General features: G+C 40.9%; 1 protein-coding gene across 2 annotated transcripts; it reads left to right on the top strand.

Annotated features, from left to right (window-relative positions):
* Nucleotides 1–748: 748 nt before the first annotated feature.
* LOC114435954 (macrophage-stimulating protein receptor-like) lies at nucleotides 749–10,917 on the top strand. 2 transcript variants are annotated; one of them, XM_028405944.1, is made up of 21 exons: nucleotides 749–883; nucleotides 1,538–2,799; nucleotides 4,124–4,300; nucleotides 4,384–4,503; nucleotides 4,588–4,758; nucleotides 4,866–5,032; nucleotides 5,292–5,421; nucleotides 5,525–5,658; nucleotides 5,741–5,920; nucleotides 6,013–6,109; nucleotides 6,222–6,440; nucleotides 6,541–6,687; nucleotides 6,788–6,950; nucleotides 7,073–7,159; nucleotides 7,404–7,613; nucleotides 7,700–7,780; nucleotides 7,865–8,046; nucleotides 8,148–8,257; nucleotides 8,569–8,734; nucleotides 8,819–8,955; nucleotides 9,348–10,917. In XM_028405944.1, exons 2-21 carry the CDS (start codon nucleotides 1,606–1,608, stop codon nucleotides 9,577–9,579), a joined length of 4,104 nt encoding a protein of 1,367 aa, XP_028261745.1. In that variant the 5' UTR covers nucleotides 749–883; nucleotides 1,538–1,605; the 3' UTR covers nucleotides 9,580–10,917. The 2 variants fall into 2 exon arrangements, with proteins under 2 accessions (XP_028261745.1, XP_028261744.1); XM_028405943.1 differs by having other exon boundaries at nucleotides 7,073–7,162.
* The last annotated feature ends 1,750 nt before the right edge of the window (nucleotides 10,918–12,667 follow it).

Below are 12,667 nucleotides of genomic sequence, written 5' to 3'. Positions count from 1 at the left end.
TTCCTGCCTGATCCATATTTTCAAACTGATAAAGTAAATCTGACACAACGGAGTGGAAAGTGTTGCGGTATGAGATATGATATGACTGTCGGGTAGGGAATCAGCAGGATAACCTACATTTATGAGCTGTCCAGATTTCGCAACTATTTCAGTACTTCCTTGTTGCGGGCGCGGTTTGACAGAACTGCACCCTCCTGGAAGTATCAGTCAAACAAGTGAGAAAGAGGTGCGCGTTTCCGCTCGGTCACTTTCAAAATAAAAGCGTTGTCGCGCATGGATAAATGGACCTCATTGCACAGGGGACAAATTGTTGGATGTAAACGAGCCAATTGTGTTGCAAGAGAAAACAACAACTATGAGACTCACACACACACAGTTAAGTGGAGTCAGGTGGCCCTCCCTCAGGGAGTTCTCATACTGTTGTTGCAAATTTTGGACATTGCCACTTGTCGCTAGCATGGCTAGCCTGCTAGCATGCACCTCTGGTCATACAGTTTAATTTTAACATGCAACAAGTTCTCTCTCTCTTGCCGGATGCCCAAAATACGAGAGGGTGGTGCTTCTTGTGGCTTTTATTACCAAGCACATATAGTGTCATGTTGACTATGACCATATTGTTTTAAATTAGCTAACTGTAACGTTATTTCATTTGAGAAGGTAGCTACCGGCGTGCTTTTATTTTGAAGGTGAGTGTCAGGTCCTGTTTGTGAGCTTCAGGCTGCAGCTGACCTAAGTGTAGTTGGGCGCTTGTAAACTCCGTGTCAGTGGTAATGTGGCACTGTCAGGTGAGTAAAACCAACGAGTGGATCATTGTCTCAATTACCTTGTAAGGAATTAAGAGTTTGGAGACACATCAGAAACGTTCAGCTCTTTCCAAAGCGAGGTAAGAATTTCATGGCATCATTCTATTGGTTAAGTTAAGGACTAAGTCTGCACCTTAAAATGCATCAGCTAGTTGCGCATGTCTAACTTCCAGCACTTATTTTCACATATTTAATACATGTTTTAAATTGTAGGACCACACAATAGTTTGTATTGGAGTTTAGATAATGACAAATGTATTCTAAAACATTTACAGAAGCTATTGATAATTACTGTTCAAATGATATATTTTACTCACAGTTCAGTATGTGTGTGGTGTGTTTAGTGTGTATTCTGTGTTACTTTGGAGCCCTGGACTTTTCCACAGCATGTATCAACAAGTTGCGTCGTGCCCACTTCAGATTTTATCTTGATCTTACGAACTTGTTATTTCTCAGTGGTTATATCAGCTTCAGTCACTCAATAAATTCCACAACTATGTCATACCTGCAGACTCTTGCTTTGAAAAGATACACACTGATTCATGATGGCTCCAAAAGAAACCAGCAGCTGATACTTTTCCTCCTCCTTAATGCTTCATGCTTCATTCTCTTAGTTTAAACAAGCTAAACTGTTTACAGTGTCCACCTCCACTTCCAAAAGCAGCGAATCTCTGCTGAATGTGAGATTAAATGTCTGCTCAATCTCAACAGTTCTTTTCTGTTTTCTCTTACAGGCTCTCCATAATGAAAGAAGCATCTCACAGGTAGCACTCGCTCAATCACAGTGAACTGTGACGTGGAGATGGTCGCTTTGACTGTCCTGTTGACAGTGTGCATATGGATACAGACACAAACTGCCTCAGGACAGCAGACATGTGCTTCTGCTCCTCGCAGGCTGGTGGACTTCACCGTAAAGTACTCACTCCCCCACTTCCTAGCAGCCAAACCTATACAGAACATCGCAGTGAATTTGGAATCAAAAGAGGTGTATGTTGGGTACCAGAATGCTGTAGTTGCAGTGAGCGATTCTATGGAAAAAATATGGGAGGTGAAGACCGGACCTGTCGGCAGTCCTGACTGTCAAACCTGTCACGTGTGTGACATAGAAACTGATTCTGAGGATTCAGTGAATACAGACAATGAGGTTCTGATTTTGGATCCTGCCCTGTTTTTATTACCAAACCTGTATGTTTGTGGAAGTACTCAGCATGGGATCTGTTACTTTATTGACATCAACCAGTTGCCCCCAGAGCCTCAGTGTTTATACAAAAAAGCACAGAACTCTCCCATCAACTGCCCTGACTGCCTGGCCAGCCCACTTGGCACGAAAGTCACCATTGTTGAAGATGCAGCTACATCTTACTTCTTTGTTGCAACCTCTGTCAATGACAAAGTGACACAGAGATATCCACGGAGATCAATATCAGTGCTGAGACCACTTTCAACTGAAGATGGCTTTCAGATTGTCAAGGATGACCTGACTGTACTCCCCAGTCTGCGTGACTCTTACAGAATCGACTACATATACAGTTTCTTCAGCAAGGAGTACGTCTACTTTCTCTCCCTGCAGAGGGAGAATCCCTTCAAAAGCAATTCAGCTTTCCAGACTCGTCTGGGAAGGATGCCTGTTTTAAATCCAGATGTGTGGATGTACAGAGAGTTGGTCTTGGAGTGTCGGTATGAACCAAAACGCAGAAGGAGAGAGGGCTTTAAAGACACTGTGTACAATGGGCTGCAGGCTGCGCATTTTGGGCGAGTGGGGAAGGACTTGGCTGATGAGCTGTGGGTGGACAGGACAGATGATGTTCTCTATGGAGTGTTTGCAGTGGTGAACGAGCATGGTGAACCTCAGAAGAACTCGGCTTTCTGTGCATTTTCTTTGAACAAAATAAACCAGGCTATTGACTTGGGTGTGGAGGCCTGCTGTAAGAAAAGCAAAGAGCAGCTGTCCAGAGGGCTCTGCCACTTCCAGCCGTGTGAGAGCTGCCCACATGAAGTGAGTAACTCTTCTTTTTACTGCCATTAGAGCACAAGAATTGTACGAAGGTCATCATACGCCCAGACAGGAAGTGATCTGTCCAGACAAACATTGAATAATTAAGTCATTTAATCAGAACAATGTAGCTCACAGTGTTGAGCAATAACAGTGTTTTATAAGGTATATATTGACACTGGAACATTGTATACCTGTCACAGTTTTAGTGTGTGTGTGTATGAAGGGCCAGATGAGAGAACAGGGAGGGGGTGGATGACTCAGTAGAGTGACCTGCATGTTGCCACACCGTTTCTCTGCTCGGCTTCACTCCTAAGTTTTAGTATTAATCAGTGAAAGTATCAACAGAAACACACATTCATAAAAAACAGATCAGCTGTTTGTTTGAATTTCATTCTTATCCCACCTTATTCTGTATGCTACACAGTATTGATAGGTACAACATCATGCTCATAAAACAGCTTGACTTTGGCTATGGTTCTTATAAAATAAGGTGTGGTCTTTGCCTTTTATGGAGTTCAATCTGTGTCCTTTGAGCTGCCACAGACTTGCACACCTACAGGAATGCGTGCCAGGAAACAAGTTATAAATCCTGCTGATAAAAAAAAGGTGGAATTTCAAGGGGAAGGTCAGTGTGTGTCTCTTGTAAGTATTCAACTTTAATGTTCAAACCATAGATATTGAAGTGTACAGTGAAGTGCAAACTGACTGTAAAGATCAAATGGTGGGAATATTAGCCCTTCAAGTGGGAAGCACACTGGGGCATGCTGTGGCAGGTCTGTTAAATTGTTTGCACTGGAATGTTTACCATTAGTTAACGTGTCCGGTCCTTTTTTGATAATTATCTTTACTGTGTGACCGATGTTCTGCCGACCAGCCATCCACTCACTCGCCTGTCACAGTATTATTGTGTGTGAAAGCAAAGACCATCTAGTTTCAGTGTTGCTGACGACACTCACTAGAGTCACTGCTGTTTTATGACCTTCCTCTCACAGTGTGTTGCTGGAGGGAAGGTTAGTGCACTCCCTGTTTAAACAGATAAATTAGGGCTTCTCTTGAGTCCCTCACACATCACACATATGTTTATCAATGCGCATACACTGCAACTGAAAAAGTTATAATGGGTTTTATGTGTCAAGTATATGAAATGCCTGCGATGGGCTGGCCCCCTGTCCAGGGTGTACCCCACCTCTCACCTGTAGGTGGCTGGGTTAGGCTCCAGCCCCTGTGACCCTGTACTACAGGACAAAGCAGGTTCAGAAGAAGGATGCATGGATGTAAGTATATGAAATATAGTGCTGACCGTGTGTTTCTTCTGCTTGCGTAGAGCTCTGAAGGGAATGACACATGCACTGCCAAGCCTACTTTGGTAGCAAAGCCATACTACAGAGTAGACCTCTTTAACAGCCAGATGAGAGACGTGCTGTTCACGGCTGTTCTCGTCACCACCGTTGGGATTCACACACTGGGCCATTTCGGTACCTCAGATGGTCGGATACTGCAGGTAATAAGATGTCAGCATCTACATGAATGCTTCAGTTATGTTTTCTGGATAACTTCCAGCCACTCTTTTTTTCCTTGGTTTAGGTGATCCTTTCAGTTGACAAACCGATTGTTTTTGCCAACTATTCGCTGGGAGACAGTGCAGTATCCAGGACAGCAGCTGTGCACTCTGAGGACTCACTTATCTTTGTGGTTGGAAATGAGGTACATTCTCTTGGACTACACTATGTCCTGCAGGAACCTCTTACCATGTTTCACATTTATGACCCTCATCTTACCCTTTTCAAGATGTTTAAGGTGCCTTCTGCAGGACCGGGGTGTGCACATTTTATCACATGCTCCAAGTGTTTGACGGCTCCACGCTTCATGAACTGTGGCTGGTGTTCGGGAATCTGCTCCAGGCAACATGAGTGTTTCTCTCAGTGGCACAAAGACTCCTGCGTACCTGTCATAACAGAGGTAGCTTTGTCACTTTAGAAATTTCAGCCAGAAAACAGTTACAGCTCTTTTCTGATAGCACACTTTTCTGATCACAGACTCTGACTTTGTCTGCTCTTTTTTTGCAGTTTTTCCCTAAAACGGCGCCTGCCGGTGCTGTGACCAAATTGACGCTTTGCGGTTCAGAGTTTCAGTCTCCTCTGAAGCCAGACATCATCAGCGGCTCAACCCACATTGTTACAGTGGGATCTGACATTCCGTGTACAGTCCTGGCTGAAAGCAGCAGCAGTGAAAGGTGGGTAGCAAACTGCCAGTCACCAGGGGTAGATGTATTGTTTTTGCTTTTAAAACATACAGAACACAAGAAGGGCATACACTGTAATTAGACATTAGATTAGTAGATTATTAAATGCATTAGGATGTGTGATCTATAATTCAGTAATGGGTGAATCACAGCAACTTTCTTATGGACAGATTTGCAACTGGAAATCATCTGCACTGGAAACATTGACAGATTTTTTATTCACACAACCTTCTTGGTGTTTTTACAACAGGCTATCGTGCACAATTGATGACAAAAGACCAAACCAGGACCTCAACATCACTCTGCAAGTGCGTGAGGGAAAAGTGGAGGGCCCCTACTCAATAGAAGGCACAGCTCAGATGTCAGGTTTCTCACTTGTGGTAAGAAAAAGAACAGCCATTGGCGTTATAAATAATTAATATAAATAATGACTTCAGTGGAGTCTCAGATTGCAAATCTGATGTTTTACATCTGTCGGATCAGGAGCCCAGCATATTAGACATCAGGCCTGATAATGGACCCATGTTTGGGGGAACAACCGTTACACTAACAGGAAATTATCTGCATTCTGGGACAAACAGAGATGTCTTCTTTGGAGACAACAGGTGCAACATAAGGTGAGCAACACAGATAGCTGTCTTTACTCAGTGTATTGGGATTTTTAAAATCACATGTTTGTTTATTATCTGTTGGTTTTAGAGATGTTGTAGAAAGGGGTTCTTTGTCGTCGATTGTATGCAACACAACAACTGCAGAAGCTGTCGGAAAAGTACCAGTGAAAGTGCTGATTGACAGCCTTCCAGTTACCGCCGCTGAGATGTTCACCTACAAGAACAACCCTGTTATTACCTCCGTGCATCCGCACTGCAGCTTCCAAAGGTACAGGACACTTAAGTGGCCTCATTAATGCTCGAGAGACACAAGACAGTGACAACACATCAATTGTATCATTAACACGCTCATTTACACAGAGGCTCAAAGCTGGTGATAAAAGGTCAGAATCTTGACTCTGCCCACAAGATTGTGATTAAGTTCATCCCCAATAACACACACAAGCCCCTTCAACAGGTAAGTCACATTTTTATCTTTATAATTATAGCTCAAAAATCAAACCAGGTCATGAAACTTAGAAGTAAAAATAAAACTAAATGTGATTTTTAACATGTTTATTTCACTGGAGGTCTGCAATGGCTCAGGAAATGCTACACATATGGAGTGCTGGGCCCCTGCGGTGCCAGAAGAAAAGTTGGCCACAGGGAAGATTTTTATTCACATGGATGGAATAAGCACTCCCCTGGAAGGAAGTTTTAACTACCACCCTGATGCCAAAGTCATTCCCTTTGAAAATGATGACAATGTGTTACTTCTAAAACCAGGAGACACTGAGGTTTCATTGCATGTAAGTTCAAATACTGAAAAGACAATAACTTGAACATTCTCCAGGATTTTATTCTAAACAAAACGCCAACTTTTTAAAACTATTTTCTTTTACATAACAGCACGAAAAACTGAATACAGTGAGTTCATGTATGGAGATCAGAATGACCATTGGTGGAGTTCCATGCAATGTCAAGGTTCTATCAAATGAGTTGACCTGCAGGATCTCTAAAGACCTGGTTATCCCCAGTGAAGGTTTACCTGTGGAGGTCAGACAGTCTGCTTTTAAGCCATCTCTCCTTATACCAGATTATTTATAGAAATCAAAATGTGTTTAATAAAAGTATCACATCTGTCCCACTGCTGTAGGTGTCTGTGAATGGGGAGGTTCATGATGTAGGCACAGTTATCAGTGATGACAATGACAACAACATTGTGATCGCGGGCATCGTCCTGGGCATCATTGCTGCGCTGGTTGCTGGTGCTGGCCTTGCACTGATTGTGATGATTCATTTAAGGAAGCAAAAGAGAGGTAAGAAAGATTCTGCTATTTCTCAATACATGTGATAATTTATATCCTAATTTTGTCCCCATTATCCCCATTTTGTATTTATATTTTATTATGTAGTGATTTGTGCAAATGTCTCCTTTCAGCCAACATAGAGAATAGGCTCTCAAGAATGTTGTCACGAAACCGCATGGGCAGCCACCTTGATGCTTCCCCGACTGGTGACTATAGAGGTGGTGAGAGATCCATTGATATATTCATAGAGCCATAAACACATAAAAATATAATATGGCACAGTCAAATATATAATGTAATTAATGTATAATATAAATCTAAAATGATCGGACATACTTAGTATGTCTCTTATTGCAGCCTCTTCTAGTTAATGAGGCTGTAATTTCACATTTACAATATTTATGAACTTATCTACTAACTTGTTTGCTTCAGTTCATCATGTTTTTGCCTCATGCATTACAGTGGATCTGTCCAGCCAGACGTCAGGTTCTGGAGCAGTGGCCTTCCAAGGTTTATGGAACGCTGCAAGCTATGATCACCTGGCTGTTCCTTTGATGCCACGGGACAATAGATCAATGGTCAGCTTGAGTTCTGATCTTCTCGATGAGGTCAAAGATGTTCTGATCCCTGCGGACATGCTCAGAATCGAGGATAGCCAGATTATTGGCAAAGGTAAACATATTCCACAGTAGTACAGTTGTGAGTGGGTTTTTTTTTTTAGCACAAAAGTTCTAATCAGCTGTTTCCTTCATAAACAGGCCACTTTGGGACAGTTTATCATGGTTACTTGATAGACACTAATAAGCAAGAGATCCACTGTGCTGTTAAATCTTTGAACAGTGAGTTTATGTTTTAAATAATAAAAAAACAGGAACTCTTGGCTGGCAGACTTGTCTGTATAAGAGTATGTCCTTTATGAACAGGAATCACAGATGTAGGTGAAGTGGACCAGTTCCTCAGAGAGGGCATCATCATGAAAGGCTTCCACCACCCAAACATACTGTCTTTGCTGGGCATCATGCTCCCCAAAGAAGGGCTTCCTCTGGTGGTTCTGCCGTACATGCAGCATGGAGACGTGCGCCACTTCATCCGCTCTAAGCAGAGGGTAAATTACACAAAACAAGAATGACTAAATGAATGAGGTTAAGCTTTCACCTATCTTTCACCTACCTTTCACCTAAAAAAATATTTCTTTTTCCAACAAAGAACCCGACAGTGAAAGACTTGATTGGATTCGGGCTTCAAGTTGCAAAGGGCATGGAGTACTTAGCCCAGAAGAAATTTGTTCACAGAGACCTGGCAGCACGTAACTGCATGTGAGTGTGACTCGTACTAAAAAACTGGCCCAAGATACATCAATGAAAACCTTTGTCTTGCTTATAGGAAGCTATTTGACCAGTTTATATTGTTCCACTGTCCACTATGATTTTTTTTCAGATACCTAGTTCATGTTTTTATTTCAAATTAGAGAATACAATTGCCAAACCCTCTGAGCATGCTAAACTATTAATGAAACTCTCACACATCATCATCATTATTCGTATTCCAGACTGGTTTTGCTCCTTGCAAACATGCCTTGAGGTTAGTGATACGTTAAAAATAGGAACTTGATGTTTTGTTATTACAGGCTAGATGAAACCTTCACAGTAAAGGTGGCTGACTTTGGTATGGCAAGAGACATCTATGACAAAGAGTACTACAGCATCCAGGATCACAAGAGGGTAAAGCTTCCAGTGAAGTGGATGGCCATTGAAAGCCTGCAAACGCAGAAGTTCACAACCAAATCTGATGTGGTGAGAGCTTCATCTTGTCAAGCCAAGAGACATGTGTTTATTCTGTCTACAATATCTACAAGACTGTTCTAATCCATTCCACAGTGGTCATATGGAATCTTAATGTGGGAGCTGTTAACCAGAGGTGCTAGTCCATACCCAGATGTGGACCCCTATGACATCACACACTACTTGTTAAAAGGACGTCGGCTTCCACAGCCACAGTTCTGCCCAGATACTCTGTAAGAATCATACCAGCCTCATATTATGAAAACAATGGGTTCATTCATTCTAAGTGATTAATAAGTTTGTGGCCTTAGGTAGAAGAAACTTAAACATAGACCTTTCCTATATTTACACTTGCACTTAATCAGCATAAATAAGGATTTCTGCTTATAAAGTGCATGTCTGGACCTTTGGCAGTGGTCACATCATCATTGTAGTATCAATCATTATCACTCGGAGGTGAACTGCACAACAGCTCCATAAGATCCCCTACTCAGGCCATGAACTTGTCAATCACCTCTGCTATGTAAGCAATACAGTAGCCATCATTCAGCAGTTTACTCACCTGCTTGCGTATTTATTTATGCGCCTACACACTGACCGGATTACACAATTATTCATTCCACAGCTATTCAATCATGCTGGCATGTTGGGACCCGGAGCCTGAGTGCAGACCTACCTTCCACAGCCTGGTTAGAGAGGTGCAGCACATCCTGTCCTGTCTAGAAGGGGAGCACTACATCAATCTGAAGGTTACCTATGTCAACTTAGACCAGCCAAGGCCTTACCCCTCCCTGACTGGATCCGCAGATGAGGCTGAGGCCTCGGACTTGGACGCAGACAGCAATGCTTCAAGCTGAGGGTACAACAACACGAACCTCTCACAGTTGGAAAGCACACAAAATGAGACACTCCTCCTAAGATAAATTGTTGTTTATACATCTACAATCCTGAGTGCTACTGATTTAAACAACACTGCAGGAGATACTATGAACTCAAACTGGACACAGAACGGAAGCTTCTCATAGTGATTACTACATATTATCTGTAGCATAATAGAAAAAGCATGTTGTCTAATGCACATGTGTGAATGAGACACAGTGAATGTAGAAAATGCTTTTGTTATTTTAAAGAGTGGAACACAGTGGCACGGTATATGGTGTCAGACAGTTGTTTAGTATGTCTCCAAGTCAGTATATTACTGTTAAGGGCTAACTGTTAGGGTAAAAAAAGCTGACTTGTGCTCAGGGGTCAACAATTTCTCCTCTTTAACTGTAGACTTGATGGATACAGAATAACCACACTGAATCATACAGTCCGCTCTCTGTGCTAGAAACACAACCAGTTCCTGTAATTATCACTAGAGGGCAGTGCCTGCCATGTTCTAAGGCATACTGCAGTGAAGCTCTGCACCATTACACAAAGGTGTAGCTTGAACAGTACACTTATATGCATCAGCCAGTATCCATAACACGACATCAGAATGGAATTCATCCATAAAATTAAAATCATATTACGGCCAAGTTAGACAAAGCACTGATTTTTTTTTTTTTACTTTTATACTGGCAATGGTTTAACCTGAGAAATGGTGAGAGACAAGCTTTCTACCAAGGGGCATAGATTTAGTTCTGGTATACTTGATTTTTGTTATTGTATTTCATTTCTTTGAATCTAAGATTGATCTGATCTTTTCATTGCACTATAAAGAGTGTTTTTTATACAGATAAATGGTTGATTTCTCACCTTTCTCTACATCAAAAAATAACGTCTCTGACTTATCCTGAAAAAATAAAGAAAAACATACTTTCTGCAGATGGGAACACAAGATCCAGCCAAACTGTTTCCAAAAATAAAATAAAAAGCAGCACACTACAGCAAGGAAAAAGTACAGAAGTTCAAAGTAGATCATCAATAGACTAAAATGATACCGAGTGCAGTGACGCCGGTCTGAGGCGGTGCAGCTCTTGTTCTCTGTCAGGTAGATGAGAGAAAAAAAAACTCAGTCAGAGGTCTCAGTCAGATTGAACACTGCACGCTTCTGCCTAATCTGTGCATTTGTAATAGCTGCTCTGAATAATTTATGGATTTAAAAACAGATTTTTAAAATAAATATCTGCTACATTTAGTGAAGAGGTGAGGTGACTTAACAGAAAGCCAAAATCTTGTGTATTTTTTTATATTAAATGTTTTGAGTCACAGCTGCCTTGTGTATTTTCTCCATGTTTCTGCCTATTTGTTGTATAGGCTGTTTAAAAAGCATCTGCACACATAATGTAGAAGAGCTGAGGTTAGACATGCGGTACACATTGTAGGCATGTGTCAGTAGTGCACATTTTACTAATGTTCTTTACTTAATGAGTTACTCAGCAGGAAAATACTTACTACACTTAATATACTTAATACTTAATACTTACTACATCTGACTGTACTGTTATTTGAGAGTAGATAAAGACCTTTACCTTTAACCTGTTATGGTAAAATATAATGAAACGGTAAATAAACCATAAATTAAATAAATAAAAATATATAACACATGAAATTAGCACAATCGGCTCTATGTGTTGCTTGCTTTGTTATATGTTAGTAATGAAAATCACTGGAATACTCGTACTTGTTTTTCATCAGAGCCATTTTGCAAAATGGCAGCATTTAGGGGTTAATTTGACTTGATTTCAATGCAAAATTTTCTCTTTGTTTTGTTTATTGACGGTTTTGGTTTTAACAGATGCACAGGCCAACTTCCAGGTTTGACACTATAAACAGACATATGCTGTTTATGTATAGATAAGCTCTTATCAGGCTTGATGGAAACTGACACAAACAGGCACTCATGGTGTTTTATTATATGAGCTGGTACTCGACCAAGCATCCATATGTAAGGAGGCTGACCAAATTATTTAATTAATGTGTCACTTATATAGTAAAATCAGAGCTCCTGGGCGGTGTAGGACTTAACGGTAGGACTGAAGGGGTTAAAAGGAGTGATCAAGCATGTCATTACACTTTTCACTGGATAGATTAAAACAGATATTTTTAAAACAATATAACAAATCCAAACTAATTGCTGGTTACTTATGTCATTGCACATAGATGTCTGTTTATGAAATGATAAAAACTCTGCTGTATTAACCTGGTTCATATACATTTAGCTATACATAGCCTGTTTTTTATGTTGACATAAATGCAATTTCCAGCTTAGACATTACATTAGACATTAATGGATAGATTTTATTTTATATTGTATTAAAAGAAATGATGAGTGAAAGTAGTACGACCTCTGATGACTAAAACAATATTAATACAATTCCCTCATTATTGAATTGTGTTTATGTATTGATAAATAGTGAGAAGGAAACAGATCCCGATCACAAACACTATGTTACAGTTAATTATTCATCAGCACAACGCATGTTACTCTCACACTTTACACGCACACACTCCCCTATCCAAATCCAGCAGCCCAGTGAAGACTGCATCGAACACAGAGAGCCGACCCCTAAAGTGTTTGGTCTAAAATTCCTTTTGTTGTCTTCAAGTGTATGTATTTATAAATATTTTACACTTTTCTTTCACACTGGCCTGGTTTTGGAGCAGTGTTGTGTGGAAATCTGCAAAGTATCATGCAGCAGCTGTTGTGTGATCTGTGACAAACTGGACGCAGCAAAGGAAACCGAGGCTATAGCTGCGTCCTGTTAGGACTGTAAGTGCAGATTGGAGAACATGACAAAAGTTTACTTTGGATAGTTAATTAGCACGTTTTGTTGCCAAAATGACATTAATATGATTTAATATAAAAGAGATGATCATTATCAATGGACCACTGCTGTTAAAGAGCCAGATATGCAGTTTCCTGATGACGAGCTGACTGTGTGATGAAGCTCTGCTGGATGGAAATGATGCCATCATTTCTGTGAGCTTTTGGCCTTTGTGTTGTTATCAGGTGATCCG

This window comes from Parambassis ranga, chromosome 5, assembly GCF_900634625.1.
Source record: "Parambassis ranga chromosome 5, fParRan2.1, whole genome shotgun sequence".
NCBI classification, from domain to species: domain Eukaryota; kingdom Metazoa; phylum Chordata; class Actinopteri; family Ambassidae; genus Parambassis; species Parambassis ranga.
Note: the sequence above shows the minus strand (reverse complement) of the source record. Positions and strands in the feature narration are given on the sequence as shown.

Coding starts and splice junctions, on each gene's coding strand:
- LOC114435954 (XM_028405943.1), top strand. CDS start 1,606: ATGGTCGCTTTGACTGTCCTGTTGACAGTGTGCATATGGATACAGACA. Junction 6,110..6,221: donor CACACAAGCCCCTTCAACAG/GTAAGTCACATT, acceptor ATTTCACTGGAG/GTCTGCAATGGCTCAGGAAA. Junction 7,614..7,699: donor TAGCCAGATTATTGGCAAAG/GTAAACATATTC, acceptor CTTCATAAACAG/GCCACTTTGGGACAGTTTAT.